This window comes from Talpa occidentalis, unplaced genomic scaffold (genome assembly GCF_014898055.3).
Source record: "Talpa occidentalis isolate TD23 unplaced genomic scaffold, MPIMG_talOcc4v2.1 talOcc4.5, whole genome shotgun sequence".
Lineage (NCBI taxonomy): Eukaryota > Metazoa > Chordata > Mammalia > Eulipotyphla > Talpidae > Talpa > Talpa occidentalis.
Window position 1 is genome coordinate 52,708,706 of NW_023604861.1, and position 17,410 is coordinate 52,726,115.

Consider the following 17,410-nt stretch of genomic DNA (forward strand, 5'->3'; position numbering starts at 1 on the left):
AAAAGCTTAGTTATAGGTATGGTAAATTTGAGAAATGATTACTTATTTATGACATATCGGAGATTTTTGTCCATATTGGCACATTTAAAAAATAAAGCATGTGGTGAGAAATTAAATGAAACTATGTTAATTAGGAATTAGCTTGAGTATACGCATTACCACCTATGTGTTCTTACAGGTTGACTGAAAAACTATGAAACTTCAATGTCAGGGCTCTTCGCTCTTCGGACCTTGTGAGAAGTGTGTAGTTATCTTAGTTTACTCGGTTGCCTTAAGAGAACTTGGAAGAAAGCAACCTTAATTTCTAAGGTTGTGAATTTGTTGTGATTTTCCTTCTGATTCTAAATAAATACTCACATAGCTAACATTTTATTTGTAACTTTGCATTATTATTTTTAGAAAGGCATCCAAAATGATGTAAGCACCAAGATCATTTCATACTGCATTTAATTACTTTAATTACACCCCCCCATGGAAATCTCCTTCTATTCTTTTGTTGTTATCAGCAATGTGGCAATGAATAATTTGCTACTTACATCATCTTGCGTTTGTGGGCATATAGCCACAGGAGAAATTCCCAGATATGTAAGTACAGGGTCAGAAAACATGTGTATTTAAAATTTTGATAGGCAATATCAACATTTCATGATCAAACCAACGTGCCAATTTTAAAGATAAAAATAATACCTTCATACAGTTTTGATTATTCCACTATGGGTGAGGTTAATCATGTTTTCAATCTAGAAAGAAACATTTGGAAAATGTTTTCTGTTACATTTTCACTTTTTTTAAATGCAGAATATTACTGTGTCAGTGTCTGTAGGAGGTGATTATTGATAACTAGTACATTTTACCTCATGAATTTTTATGTATTAGATACATAGATCTATACTATATTATAAAAATTATACATGTATGTATGGTAAGTATATATATGTGGTGTGTATGGTATGTATGGTAAATATATTTATATCCCTTTCTACCTACTACCTATTCAAATTAATTTTAGATTTCCCTATGAAATAGCCTCACAAATTTTATTAGCAGCAGTTATGAGAATAAGAATCTTGATAAATTACCTACCTACTCCATAAGAATCTTTCTTCTTGGCATAAAAAAATTAACTACATGACATTATTTAAAATAAAATATACTTAGCTAAAGACGGTAATACTTTATAGTATATTTACTTTATAGAATTCTATACCAGAAAGGTTACTTTCCTTATATATTAGTTTACCATGTGGATGTTTCTAGTATATACTTTTACTTATTTAGCAAAGCATGAATATTGGAAAAATGCACACTGGATTTCTTTGGTGCTGCTCACACTCCTGTATTCCAGACACTAAGCTGAGCACCAGAGAAAACGTGTTAATATGGAATTCAGACTTTGAGTTCTAAATAACACCTATATGTGGAGAAAATTGTATTATTAGGCTTATATTATAGTGGAGGATAAAATAGTAGCAAAATTAGATGTTTTAATTTTTTTTAATTCACTGGTTATCATCCTTTAATGTGTTCAAGTATGTTGCTTTTGTTGTTGACACATTTTCTTTGCACAAGTTCACATTTGTGTGGGCAATAATGAGTAGTCATTGCCTCATCTGAGGTCTGAACTGAACCTCCAATCTTTTTCACAATACTCATAGTCTGCCAGTAATCCTAAACCTACAGTATGGAAGAGAGCACCATTTTCCTCATTACTAAAGTCAAAAACTCTTGCAATAGCTTTAATTTCTGTCACCTTTTTTTCAGCATAAAATCAAACAAAAACACTCAGTCCTATTTATTCTGTCTCAAAGATGTCTCCTGTCAACCTCTTCCTACTAACTATAACTGCGTGAAATTAGACTTCCTTCATTTCCTGTGGCTTAATTCAGATGTACAGTTTAGTATCTTCCAAGTCCTTCTCACTACTTCCAGAATGGTCTTTCTAAATTCCAAATTTAATATTATAACTACTCTTCTTTCCATGTTCTCAATGGCTTTATTACCATTAAAGCCACCATTCACTGAGAACTAAGTTTAAAATTAATGTCTCAGTTAATCATTTCTGCAGTGAATACTCTGGACAGCCTCCTGCCTATAGTAAGATGGCCTCTAGTTCATGTAGCGGAGACACCTATCAAATACAGTCTCATTTAATTCTTTCAAATCCCAGTATAATGGATTATTATTGTGACTCATTTATAAAAGCATGAATATAAACTCCATGAAAGGAGGAGCCATTTTTGTGTTATTCACCAATGTATTCCCCTACCACCTAGAACCTAGTAGGTTCTGCTGATTAAAGTTTTGCTTGATGGCCAATGATCTGTGATATTAACGGTCTTGCCTAGAGATGGAGACACACCCGTGAGGTTCAAATGAGTCAGATAAAGGGCAGATTCTCAACAAAGTAGTATTTTGCTCTAAATCAACAAGTTTGTGAACAAGGAATATAAAGTAAACTGAAGAAACAACAACAGTGTTAGGGTGTTTCAGTATTAGAAAGAGACTTTTAAGGAATATTAAACCTTGAACAAACTGTTTTAATTGCCTGCAAAAATTGTGAGGTCTTTAAACCTCTTTTCATCCCCAACAGGTATTTGTGAAAGATACTCAGTACAAGCAAGGTTTTTACGGAGCTTGTAAACTGAGTTGCGTTTCTTAAAGATCTGCTAATCATCCTGTACTACAAAAAATTGGGAGCAGAAGTAAAATGACTGAAGAAAATTCAGTAACCCAAATATCTCTAGATGTTTTTGAGAACCCAGGTTCATTCTCTATCTTCTACTCTAAGATACCTGGTCTTTCCTCATCCTCACACGGGTAGCATGGTGGCATCAACACTCCCCCAAATCAGCATAAGCTCAAGAATGCCCAGAAAAATGAGGGGACATATCTTCTGTTAGTTTCTTCTTGAGAATGAGGCCAGCTTTCTGGACATGGTCTTTCCCTGGGACTGAGTGTGGAGCATGTGTGCCTGACTCATAAGTGTACAGAGAAGAAGTCAGTAGTTGAATACAATCAGGAAGGTTGGAGTCGGGAGAGGCAGGCGTAGACCTTAGGTGGGTAAGCAGTAGTTATCTACTACAGAGTTTATTGTGGGAAAGTATGAATGAGAAATTCTTATGAAACCTTCTGAAAAACTGGAATTTCATCCATATTCCAGGAATCCATTTTTTCTCAAATGTTCCTTCACCATAGATATCTATTAACATTAGAGTGTCCATTACTTTCTATCTTCATATTGTTGTTATCACAGACTAAATGACCCTAAATTTATCTTTGATTCAATAATTTAGCAAATTATGTATTGAACTTCTTCAATGCAAGAAAGAGGCATTGTGCCAAGCAACTGGGATACAGTAATGAGCAAAAGCAAATGCTCGGTGTTGGAGGATTACATTAAAAAATATATAATAAATTCGCAAAATTACATTTATGGTAAGTGCCATGAAGAGGACCTCTCTATGATTCTATGACAGTGTACAATAGGGAGATTTTACCTAGCAAGAAAAGCCAGTTGAGAAAATAGAAAGTAGAAAGAAAGCTTAGCTAGTGGAAGTGCAGTATGATTGGGAAGATATTTCCAGAGTGGGACAAATATGTGCATTGACTCTGTGACAGAAAACGATGTGGTATAGACAAGGGACTGAAAGAAGACCCAGGTGGCTGGAGCCAGGAGAGCACAAGGCTACCAGATGTTCCTGAAGCAGAAGAGGCGATGCCCATCACTATGCCTGTGTCTTAGCTTCTGCTTCCTCAGAATTTCTGCTGTCCTTTGATTTCTGGTGTCACCTTTCTCTCCTTTGGCTTCTTCCCACCCTATTGTTAAGGTTGTGTCCAATATCTTACATTCAAATCATTAGTAGCGGTTATCTGATTGGGTCATCCAGCCCACACTCATGATGGCATGACTCTGATGGACAGTGTCCTTACAGCCATTAGTTCTGACTATTCTTTCTACACAACTACTCTTATATAAGGTCTCCTTCCTGGTTCAAACTACCATGGCCAGCATAATGGGTCAGAGAAACTTTTCAAAAAGGGGCACTTTCTATCCCATCTAGTACATAGTGAATTGGATACAAACTCTGGACTATTTTAATATGACTATTTTAATTACTATAAATCATCTAAAGTAATGACTTTCCTGCACAGGTGTATTACTGAATATAGAACAATGAGGCATTCATATTAATTACTCTGGTTCAATTACTGTTATGTGCTGGGCTCTGCTAAATATACATTGAGATTCCCTGCCCTCAGTGAGTTCATGTGTTAAGGAGGGATACCAGCAAGTAAGTCAGTTACAGTAAGGCTTGGTAAATGTCATAATAAGGTGAGTACAGGTTCTCAGAGGGAACAGCAGGCTTCCCTAGCACAGTCATTAATAGGAGTTAATCAGAAGGACAAAATAGGAAGGGGTCTGCCAGGCAGAAGAAACACCATGTGCAAGAGCAGAGAGGCGTGAAAGAACCTGGCACATTCGAGAGTGAAGTGTGCAGGGTAGTTAGAATTTAAGAGCCAGGCAAAATCTATGTTGTGACCAAATATGGGATTTTATACTACTATTAATAACAGTAGTTACCACCTCTTTATTATCTACTTTGTGCCATGATTACATAGGCTTTATATACAGAAATTATTATGACTTTCATGACATAGGGCACTAAATTTGTTTTAAATGCTTTAAGCGCTAATGGATCTGTATTGAGAAGTGTACTATTATTTGTATTACATGTTTCCAAGTTAACATAAATGAAAACTCAAGAAAAGATAGTTTTGCTCTTTAATTTAAAACATTTAAGATTTCTCTTCCATTATACATTTCTCATTACTTTTGTTTGTGTTTAAAAATTCATAATAAAATGTTTTTAATGTTTTAAAGATTTTTTTTTTCATAACATAATTAGATCTCTAGCGAAAAGCAGTTCTCCTTTATGTCTACTCTATAAAAGTTAGCACTGGATTCACAATGGTTACTGTAACTACCCCATCTGATCTGGCTGTACCTGGAACTTTAACATGAAATATTCCCAAAAAGGAAAAAAATAATTTATACTGTCAATTTGTAAATCTGTAGACTCTAAAAATCAGAACCTATTACCAAATTTGCTCAAAGAAAACCCTCTAGCCCAGAAACCAGAAACCCAAATGATTTGATATAAAAAGAAAATACATCTAAGAAGAGTAGATATATAAATATAGCTAGTTTAAAAATTGTCAGTATGCATAGTAATACAAGGGAAGTTAGTCTGCTCAATATGGAAATGAAAGTAAATACTAGAAACTAGAAATTAGTTTCTTTCCAATAAATGTAGAATTCTGAGTACACGGAACACCATCCATTTCCTTTTAAAAGTAACAGCAGAAGGAAAAAATATAAGATTTTGGAGTTTGCCAGATATGAGAAAATGAGGAAACACAGCCAAACATATAATATTTACACATGGGACACTCATGAGTAGGAAAAATGAATCAACCTTGCCAATATAATTTTTTACTTTTGAGAGTTTTAGCTTATTTTGAGAGTATGCATTTGAAGATGAAGTAGACACAGAGGACTCCAGCTGCAACTCAAAATCTGTTTGTAAATTAAATTTTTAAATATTTGATGCAACACAAACTGATGGAGATTCTTCGTTGTGCAGGTTCTATAAAACTACAAAATAGAATACAACTTCATCTTCACCCTCATGAATTCTACAATTATTTAGGGGATGTATGTAATAAAATAGTTAAATTTAAAAGCACTTGTCACAGTGTGAAAGAGGTTATTGGAGAGGTAATGAGTTTTTGAAAGAAGTCATGTTTTTTTTTACTAAGGACTATAACATAGCATTTGCATAGATTTATTGCAACAGCTTTCTTCTTCTCCAGTCAAAACAGACTCTATACTGTCATAGCACTGATTTCTAAAGTGCAAATATAATCACTGTTCTTTGTTCAACTTAGTGCCTCTCCATTGTTCTGAGCAAAAGTACAAACTCTTTAACAGCAATTATATGATCTAGCCCTGATTCCCAGCTTCCCTCCCACCTTTATTATTCTATTTTTCGTTTTCACCTCATACCTCTTTACATCTATGTTCAAGACACCCTAAATCCGTTCCCAAAACCTTCATGTTTGTGTTTGTGTTGTTCCTGCTGCTGGAAGCGCTCTTCTATTCCTGCTTTCCTCCTTCCCACCATTTGTGGGCCGGCAGATTTTAAGAAGTTGAGGCTCTGTTAAATTATATGTCTGTAACTTGCTTCTTCAAAAGTTATTCTATTAGCCACTTAGGAAAGGTTATCCTTCTGTGCTGCTATTTCAGTTTTTCCATATGCTTCTGATTATTTCTTGTATCTTATATTTCCTTGTGCCTTTGTTGAAGAAATAAAATTAGCAAGACTTGTGATGAGAACTGGGAGGAGGGAGTTGAAAATTCCTTGTTTTCTTTGCCACTCCCTATATCTTCACCCCATGTACCAAGGCAGTAGTTATCAGTCAGAAATGATGTTCCACATGGTCATTGAAGAGCCTGTGTTCAGTTGGCAGGTGGTAAAAGAGCATGGATTATCCTGTATGGATATAAACCTGAAATTGTTTTTCAACTATTCCATCTATTAATCCATCAAATATATCTGTTAATTCTTGAATCATGAGTAATATATATGGAATCATAAAAGTATTAGGGATTTATAACTTTGCATTGCGTTGATAGTCCTTTAATTAAAGTACCCAAAGCTGCAAGTATCTGTTGGCTGTGACCTCATGAACACTAACTAAACTGGGCATGTTACTCCAACCCTCTGCAGCACTTTCATCAAGTAAAAGAAAATGTAATTTGAAGCAAAGTTAGATTTTTCATATTCAAAGAAAAAAGCATTTTTGCTACTTGTTCTAATATGTATGCTAGATGCTTTGAAATCAGCAAAACTATCACTGAATGAGTACTTTTTTAGGTTGCACAATATTAGATGCCTTAAAAGGAACAAAAAGATGAAACCAATTTGACAGTGGTACACATGTTTTTGATAACAAATACATGTCTATTATATACCAGTGCACAGCAACCCTATTTTTCTTCAAAAAGATCATCCAATAATAAGTGTTAAGCACACATTTGGATGAGGTGGTTTACAAGGGGTCTGCTATGTTTATTTTATATTGCTTCCTGTAAGCTGCAGTTAATAAGCAAATGGAGCAGACTTCAGGTGTAATATAAGCATAAGCATAAAGTTTCCCTTCATTTCTTTGGGATACTAGCAGATAACTCAAAGATAGTTCATTGGTCACTTCAGAAAATCACAGAATACGTAAGATTTGGGATTATGGTACTTTAATATTCTTGTGGCTAGTCTATGATGTAATAAAAATGATATCTATTCAATTTTCAGAAAATGAAACTGAATAGGGCAGTTAGCATTTGTTGATTAGATTTAACAATATGTTAGCTAATTTGGAGAAGCCAGCAGGCACAACAAACTCAATGATAAAGAAAGTTAGCTTAAAGAAAACAAACACCATAAAACTCAAGTAGGTATAGTAATCACACAGTTTAAAAAAATATCTTGAATTATAATAAAAAACATAAAAACTTATTATAAAAGACTGTGAAACTTATAGAACATTATGTAACTAGTAAATGTACAAATAAAATGCAGTCAATTTTATAGCTTTAGACTGTATTTCAAACCTAGGCTTGATGCCCAGATTTTTATAGAAATGCCATAAATTCAATATTTAATCAACTATAAGTGATATTTCTTTACATTTATGAAATACATACACATTGATTAAATTCCTCATCACTTGCCAAAAGTGGTATCCTAACTGTTCACTCTGTCTCCAGCCTTACAACCTTCCATTTTGAATGCCTGAAAGTATGTTGGTAAAATCTCACTAAGTCAACCTCCCACGAAATTACAGGGCTCTCTCAGTTCCTATGAGTAAAAGAGAGAATAGGAGACTGGGAGTATAGTCCAAGAAAGTCCATAGCAATCACAAATTTTATTTGGATGCTAGTGTTTTTCTCAACAATTCATCATTTTTTACATTTTATTTTCCATCATGTCTGTATTGACTTTACTATAATTTTTAAGAATTAATGACCAGAAATAAAATTTATATTCCAGAGGTGTGTATGTGTGTGTGTATATATATATATATATATATATATATATATATATATCTCACAGACTATCATCTGAGATATATATATATATATATATATATATCAGTGTGCATTTTCCTAAGCAATAGGCATAAGTCTATATAATAAAGACAAAATATCTAAAGACCTTCCGTAAGCCCTCTAGAGTGAAGGAATCTTCATATTATTGCAATGTCATCTTGTCTGCAAATAGTGATACTTTCACTTCCTTTGGATTCCTTTTATTTTCTGTTTTTGTCTAAAGACTTTTTAGAAACTCATCTCCAGTAGCAAGGGAAATTAAGGCAAAAACAATTGGAATTACCTCACATTAAAAACCTTTTACACAGTAAAGTAAAATATAAATATATTTTAAAAAATGTTCTACTGAATGGGAGAAAATATTTTCATATTACATAACTCACAAGGGGTTACTATCCAAGATCTATGAAATAGTGAAATGATTCAATAATAGAAAAGCAAACAAACCAATTAATAAATGGGAAGCAGATCTGAACAGACAATTCACTGAACAGGATATGCAGAAGTTCAGTAGATGTATGGAAAAATGTTTCTTGTGGCTTTGAATAAGAGAGATGCAGGTTAAAATCACAATGAGATCATATCTCACACCTGTGAGGATGGCACATATTTTTTAAAAACTGAACTACAAGTGCTGGCGAGGATTAAAAGAGGAACCCTATTACTCTATTCTGTTGCTGGGAATATAAACTGGCACAACTGTTTTGGGATGCCACCTGAATTTACCTTAAAAACTAAAAGTAGAAATACTGTATGACCCAGTAATCCCACACCTGGATCTATCTAAAGAATGTAAATCCATCAACTCAGAAAACTATATCATCTATAGTGCTTATTACAGCACTATTGATGATAGGACATGGAAGCAATCTAAATATCCATTGATAGAAGATTGAATCAAGGAAATGTGTATAGTCACACTATGAAATACTGTTGGGTTATAAGGAAAAGATGGAATGTTTCTATTTATAGCAAAATGAAAGGAAGTTGAGGAAATGATGTGTAGTAAAGCAAGTCAGACTGAAAAAAAGGCAAATATTGTACATTTACATAATAGATGATTCAACAAAGTAAAATACTTATAAAAACCTAGCAGTCATTAATAAAGCAAGAGATGTTTCTAAAGTTAAGATGAAGGGGAGAAGGAGGAGGGTGAAAGGGGATAAAAGTGATAGATTAGATAGATAGATAGACAGACAGACAGACAGACATTCAGACAGACAGACAGACAGACAGACAGACAGACAGACAGATAGATAAATAGATAGATAGATAGATAGATAGATAGATAGATAGATAGATAGATAGATAGATAGATAGATAGATAGATAATAAAATAAATAAGAATAAAAAATAATTGTGTCATGCTCAGAATTAAAATGAAGTTGAGGTAGTAGGAGAATGGAAATTAGTACGTGTCAACTCTAAATTGGATACCAGAAAAGGCAGCTCACAGAAAGTATATTTAAAAACATTTAAATAAGAAAATTTCAGGAGAATCTCATTCCATAATCAGTCTTGACTGAAACAAGAAGGAAAAGTAGGAGGTGGCTTGCTATTAAAAAAGAAAAATAAAAGAAGAGGACTCTAGCCTTTATTGGGGGTTCCTAGCATGAAATTATGACTAGTTCAGAACATTGTATTTTATCATCCCTTTTTAAAGAATTTCTAATGCATGGTAATCAGGCAAATTTTTAATTAAATTATAAGAAGTTTTATGGAGAGAGAGAATTTCCTTTCCCATGGCACCTTTGATAAGGACTCTACACTTGTTCAGATGATGTTGCCCTTATTCAAAATAGCTTTGGATCTTTGAATCTTTTAGAATTTGCTTCCTGAGTTGTTTATAGCTACTAGCAAATAATTTTCTTCTAATTTTATTCTCTGTTTACTCCTTGCTCCCAGGCAGGCATTGCTGAGTTACTCTGTTTAGCTCAGTTTCCTTTTTTTCTTGCTCCTGAGGGTCCCTGAGGACTTCTGTGGTCCCAGCCTGGAGCAAAGAGTATTCATCAGAGGACTGACTGAGTTTGTATATCAATTCTTGATCCAATCAGGAGAAAGAAATTGCATAACAATTTAAACAGGGAAAGTATAACATAAATAATTATGATGTAAATTGTAACAGGAGATTGGAGTAACACGGGAATGATTAGTAAGAAATGAAAAAAAAAAAAAAAAACCTAAAGCATACAGGAACACCATATATAAGAAGCAGCTGCTCCCCTCAGAGCTGACATTGAACCCTAGAAAGAGGCCTTTCAAACACTGTGGAGAGCGAGACTGTCGCTCGGTGAGTGGTTGAAAAGTCACTCAAGTGCTGTTATCAGGACCTCTATCCTGTGGAACATTCCAGAAGTTCACCCTCCAGGATGAAGCCCTTCTTGGAGCAGTCTCACTGGAGCCACTCTGTTACAAAACTGCCCAGGGTGGGAGTTGTACTAGAGAAAACTGCTGGTCACTGGGTGCTGTTGTGCCATTAGTGCTGTCAAAGCCACATGATGTGCATGAACCCACCGTGTGAGCACACCAGAACCAGGAAGAAAACCTTTTCCCCCTGCATCTTCTCGTCAGTGTCCTTTTCTGAATAAGCTTAACATATTCCGGCTAGCAAAGGAAAAATAAGCAACATAGATACATTTTCCCAGAACAAGCAATTATGGTGAATTTGGAGCTGGAGAGCAATGAATTATTAACTGGCACAGTCAGAAGGACAATTTTATGTGGAGCATTGAAGGAGTCAAACTAACTTCTGTGTGTTTGTGAAAATCTGCCTAAGTAAAATAAACTGATAACATGTTAATGAAAAGAATATTTGATCAAATATCCATTCACCAAATATGCATAATTCCCAAAAAATAAATAAATGAAAGGATGAGTGTGTGTACACTTGTCTTTGTGTGTCTGTTAGTGAAATAATGGTCAGTGTGAAAGATTGTTTTTGTTTTTGTGGCTGTTTTATCTGTCTTAAAGTTTTTCTACTTGACAAAAACCAAAATTTTCAATCCTGTAATGAATTCTTTCCTTTTAAAAGCTTATACTGGTCTTTGGAATTCAAATCTGAAACAGTTGCATCCAGATAAGTATTTAAAAATACAAATTCTGAAGTGTCGCAACAGACATTTTGTTATAAAAAGGACTTTTTGTTACAAAAAGAAGATTTACATTTAAACGCTGAAAAGCATTGTCACTTTATGCTCAGCAAGAACATGTAAACTTATAAAGAGAACTTAAATATAATAACTAAGATCATGCACTTTGCATTCATTGTCTCTGCCTAAACTTACCAGCAGTTGGTATTATCACTACTTTTCAGATGATGAAGTTCCTACAGCTAATAAATGGAAAGACCCAAGATTTAAATAAGAGTCTGACTGGCGCCAAAATATTTCAGGATTTGAATAGAGTATGATTACCACCAAAAGCCTTCTAGTTTCTAGGGAAAGACAAAAATTGGATTAAGGGGTTAGAAAATGGGATTTTCAGTAAATTAAAAGACTAAAAGATGATATATTGTGTACATATTGTTCCTAGAAAGAGGCCGTATGAAAAGAGAATTCAGAATTTGTTTTCAAAGCTTAAGGAATATCATGTATATGATTCAGTAACTAGTCTTCATTTCTACCACAGAAAATATAAGTGTAGTAGATTTACAGAATATGCCAATGAAAGTAGAAAATGTGTTTATGTTTTGTGAATATATATTTGCTGTATCAGGAAGGAATGTATTCATTGCAGATTTCATTATAGTGGCTTAATCAAATATGGATTTGTCTATATTGATGTAACAAGTTAGATAAGACTGATTCATTTAGCTTTCCTCTCATGGTTATGCAATTGCAGGACAGATTCCACCATCATATCTCCATTCAAGCAAGAAGAGGGAAGGGGTATGCTAGCTACATAGGACTCATTTTATCAGCTTTTCTGAACATTCCTAGCTGACTTTGGTTTTGTTCTCATTAGCCAGTGCTAGGTCAAATGTTCTTACCTTCAGTTGCAATGTGATGTTGCAAAGTAAAGAATAATTTTGTCATAATTGGATTAGATCGGGGTTCAGCCAAACTCCCAGGACCAACTTCAGGCCTCCCCTATTGTTATAAATAAAGGTTTATTGAAACACAACCATACCCACCATGTAAAATAAATACATACTGATTATTACTCCTTTCACACTATAGTGGGAGACTTGATAGGGACCATATGGCCTACAAAGCCTAAACATATTTATTATTTCACCTTTACAAAAAAAGTTTACAGACCAAATCATGATCTGTCACCTGGGGGCAACCACATGTACATTTCGGGGATAACTGAGCATCCATTAAGCAAAGGAGGAGTAGGAAACAGAATATTCGAAAAGAACCAAAAGTTTCATCAGCTTACCTGATCTAACTAATTACATAGATGACAAAAAAACTATAATACATTTTATGTTTTAAGTTACAGGGTTGCCTTAAACATGTAAGTTCTCTGCTTCTTCATGCATAAACCAACTAAGAAAATTTAGAAAGATAGACATTGTCAACATTGATTGACAATGTGGTAATATATCATGAATTCAGGAAGATAATCCCTAATTTACTGACTTTTATAAGCACTATCTAAGATTATTGTCAGACCAAGTCTTAGATACATTTTACTGACTGACACTTTGTTTAAACTATGTATTTCAGGTTCTTGCATACACTGAAGGACTTCATGGAAAATGGATGTTCAGTGAGATACGAGCTGTATTTTCAAGACGTTATCTTCTACAAAACACTGCTTTGGAAGTGTTTATGGCAAACCGAAGTAAGTTCCGTTAACTGCTTTGGAAAAATATGTGCTTATGTTTGGATACCATTCATTTACAAGGAGTAATACTGTCTTCATTTTTCCCTGCTGTTTCTCGCTCTGATATGCCCTTGTTAAAACTGAAGGGGAAATAAAAAAGCATTAGTTTGTTTGAAAATGTTAATTCTAGATATCTCATAGATAAATATATACAGAAAATGGATTTTCCATGAAGATTCATTGCCTTTACAAATAATTTATGATAGGCACTTGAAAATGATTTCTGAAATTGAAGGCTAGCTCTCCCGTGGTTTTCTAAATCATGTCTTTTCTTCTTACCACAGCTTCGGTTATGTTTAATTTCCCTGATCAAGCAACAGTAAAAAAAGTTGTGTATAGCTTGCCTCGGGTTGGAGTAGGGACCAGCTATGGTTTGCCACAAGCCAGGTAATTATGTTATATTACACATTGTCTATGGTTGGGTAGCATATTTCAATCTCATATGATAGAAAAGAAATAGGTTTGATACCATTATAATTATTTTGAGAACCAAGAACTTTCTCTGCAAGTCATTTATAGGGAAGCTATGTAAAGAGCTACTTTAAGGATTATGGAATAGTTAGGACATAATTTTATGTAATAATATATAAGTGAGGAAGTAAAAAAGTATAGATTGCTCAGCTAACAGACAACATATTTTTGCTTAAGATCTTATAAGAAACATAGCAATAGGGATCTGATGATGTTTGATTGTGTGATAGCATATAAACTGTTCTTATAAATCCTATGTATAAGTACTTCATTAAAGTAGCACAATTAGAGTTTATAGAGATCAGTAGTCATAAGTTATGATGTGGCTTTAATCATTTGCTAAATCTTTCATCTAGTATTTTGAATGTATCATTTTGATATTTTATTGGAAGCGTTAGAAAGCAGTAGATGTGAGGGTATATCACTAATATCTATTTGTCCATTTTTGACATCAAGTAATGGAACACTTCACTAAAGGTGGCTTAGAAGTAGGATTTTTACCTTTTGGCTTCATTGTTACTATAAAAGATCTGAAGTTAGGGAGTTGCCAATATTGACTCAGATTCAGTGATGTTCACAAAATAACCACTACTGATTCAGACACCACATCTACACACACATGCATTCAAGTAGGAGGAGAACAGGAAAAATTTCTCCTTAAACTTCTCCGTTGTAGAAAGGTATAGCTTTCTCAGAAGCCTCTAGCAAATGTTATCTCAGGTTTCTTTGGCCAAAGGGGAATCACCATACCTAAATCCAGTCCTGCCAAAGGGAAGTAAATTTACTAGTTTAGCACAATCATCCTGTGAAATTTTGGGGGAAAATATGCCTCTAACTCCTTGCTACCTCCTAGCAGAATATAACAGGGTTTCTGCTCACGAGGAAAAAAAAGATATCAGCTTTGAGTAAACAAGCAATGATATCTTCTGCATAGATCATTATGACCCTGAGAATTATTGAAGAGCACTACATGGTTGGAAAGGAACATGAGTCTTTGCCTATCCATCTCCTATGTATCTTTTAATCTACAACACCCAGTTCAATGCCGGAAGTGCAGAGATGATTTTTAAGTTCTGCTTTACTGGCTCAGAATATTTGCTAGTAGAATGACAAGATTAAAATCAGACATTAGTAGATGATGAAGTACCAATCTAAACTATAGGTCAAAGGAAAAATGTGTTTATCAAAAAAAAGGTGAAGTTAGTTTTTCTAGACTTATTCTCATTGAATGTGAACTGACTCATAGTAATCACTACTGGAAGGTAATCACTACTTCCTTTCCCAAGCACTTACAAAGTGTTTAATCATCAATTGAAGAATTTTTTTTCAGAAATTGACACTTAGAATTCACAAATAGATACAACTTTTTCCTTTTAAAAATAATCGTCTGTCTACGGGCATCTTTCTCCATTACCATGATCTTTAAAGATAATCAGTAGGAGTTTCTCAATGACATGTATAATTTCCTTTCATACTCTTGGACTTGTCTGAACCTTTATTCATCTAAAAACAATCAGAAGCTCCTTTTCTTATGTTCCTTACCTATTATGAGTATTACTTATCTTTTAACCACATGTGGTTTTGTTTTGATTTTGGAGAGATCTTGATAGAAAAACTGGAAACAAAATAGATGTTAAGCAGTTTCAGTTATGCTGTTAGTCCATACACCCATTTTATCTTATAACACTCTTTTGTTGTTCTTACTTTTCAGTCCAAAGTCTCCACTTATTCTGATGCTGATATTATGATGCTGATATTCTCAAAAGTTAACTTTAGTTTATTTCCTGAAGCAGATAGCCTTGGAGGTAGCAGCTGGGTATAGGGAAGGTGGGTAGGAAGAACCTTGAATCTAGGCTAAGTTCTCCCTTTCTGACTGTATAGCAGTGACAGAGCTGGGTTTACTTGGTAGGATCTCAATATGTATATTAGTTAAAAGAATGAAAAACACTAGTATTTTCTATTCAGACAGTCAGCAGATTCAAGAGGAATGACTCGCTTTTCTGCTATAAAACTGGGAAAGTATCTTTACAAAGAGATGTTTTGTGAATGTCTTGAGATCAGAAACTGAAGGCACTTTGTACACTTAAAACACACATGTATACTTTACATGCGTTTGCATTCATGCATATGGATATAGATAAGTAGGAAGGTAAGTAGGTGAATAGATAAATAGATATATACATTTACAATATATACAATATATTGTATATATATACAATATATACAATATATACAATATATACAATATGTGTATGATATATGTAAGATTTTGTCACATACAGAGAATTATCAAAGGGAAAGGATCTGGCTCCTACAAATAGAGGCCCTCCAGCTGAGACTGTCTGACAGTAATCAAGAAGGGATACTTTCTTTGCTTTGTTTTCTTGACATTGGATTTTGTCCATTTAAGCAGAGTTTATCCAACTCTAGGGAACTCTGAGCTAACCCCATAAGAGACTAATTTGTACACAAACAAAATTGTGAAATTCAAAGGCAGGTATACTGCCAGAGTAATTGGTTTCAAAATCATTTAACCCACATCTTGGTAAATCCCACTAAAGGGATAACATTACAAGTTAGATTGATACTGAATGAACAGAGGTTTAAAACAAAGGGAATATTTCCACTGGGCTAGCATAGCTCTAATGAATGTCCCTTTAATTGTTAATGTCCATAGCTATCATTTAGTGAGTACATACCATGTTACATGCTTGGGACTATTCTTATTGTTTCAGTTTATAAGCTTTATTTCCAGAAAAGTTATTTGTCTTGCCCAAGATTACAACTTATTCTCTTAATTCATATTGTATGTCCTATATCAAGTTGACCTAAATTAATACAAAACTACTGGCAACCACTTGTCCATTTTCTCGCCTACATACTGATTACCATTGTTTGATTAATGTGTTTTCTATTCAGTCAATGTAATCAATTAATTTTAGATTTAATAAGATTCCACATTTACTAAGAATACACCTCACTGTATTCAGAGGGTTGATTATTTTAAATGGTCATCACTCATTACTTTGCTTAATACTTTTTACCTGAGAGTAAAAAGTATTGTCTTCATCTTATCCCCCAATACTAAAGCATCTTCCTATGACCCAAAATATACCAACTATTCTCATTCTAGTATCTAAACAGATGATAGGATACTTTGACCAATCCTCTGAATTTATTGTTTCCCATTTTTCTGCTTCTTATGACTCTTGGCTTCTCTCTTTTTTGTTTTTTCTTTTAGGGTAGATGGCCAGTAATTCATGTTAATATGCTTTTATTGAAACCCCACTATATGCCAAGTTTTGCTAAATGCTAAGTATATGATAGTATGTAAAGCACAGCCCCAGTTCTCTGAGTTTAGTGGGAAAGACAGATCGGTAAACGGGAAAAACTTACCTTTTTCCAAACTTACCGATAATCTGCTTTTCTTTTTTTTATTTAATATATTTTATTTTATATTATTCTTACATCATTTTTCATTTTTTACACAATGTATGCATTTTCTTTTTGGTTATATTCCCCATACAATTCCACCCCCCTTATTTTGACCCTAATGCCTCCTCTCCTCCTCCTGCCCCCACAGTGTGTCTCCGGTTTATAGTTACTTGTTAATTTTGATTTTTTCTTTATTATAATTAGTCTTTTTCCTGGTCCCTTATTTAGGTTTTCTAAATTCCTGCTATGAGTGAGACTATCTGGTATTTTTCTTTTTCTTTCTGGCTTATTTTGCTGAGCATGATCCCTTCCAGTTCCATTCCATATCGCTGCAAATTGCATGAGTTTATCCTTTTTGAAAGCTGAGTAATATTCCATGGTGTATATGTACCACATCTTCTTGATCCAGTCATCTATTTTTGGGCATTTGGGTTGTTTCCATAGCTTAGCTATTATAAATAGTGCTGCTATGAATATAGGGGTGCAGGTGCCCTTTTGAAT

The 17,410-nt window shown here is 33.9% G+C and overlaps 1 protein-coding gene across 12 annotated transcripts in view; it reads left to right on the top strand.

Moving 5' to 3' along the window:
• Positions 1-17,410, top strand: part of NBEA (neurobeachin) — a 575,782-nt gene that overhangs the window by 437,910 nt on the left and 120,462 nt on the right. For 11 of the 12 annotated variants that reach the window (XM_037527157.1, XM_054701654.1, XM_054701655.1 and 8 more), the window contains 2 exons: positions 12,844-12,961; positions 13,288-13,390. In XM_037527157.1, coding sequence (XP_037383054.1) covers positions 12,844-12,961; positions 13,288-13,390 — 221 coding nt within the window. Of the gene's footprint in view, positions 1-12,841; positions 12,962-13,287; positions 13,391-17,410 lie in introns of those variants that run through there. The other variant, XM_054701662.1, reaches the window with a different exon arrangement.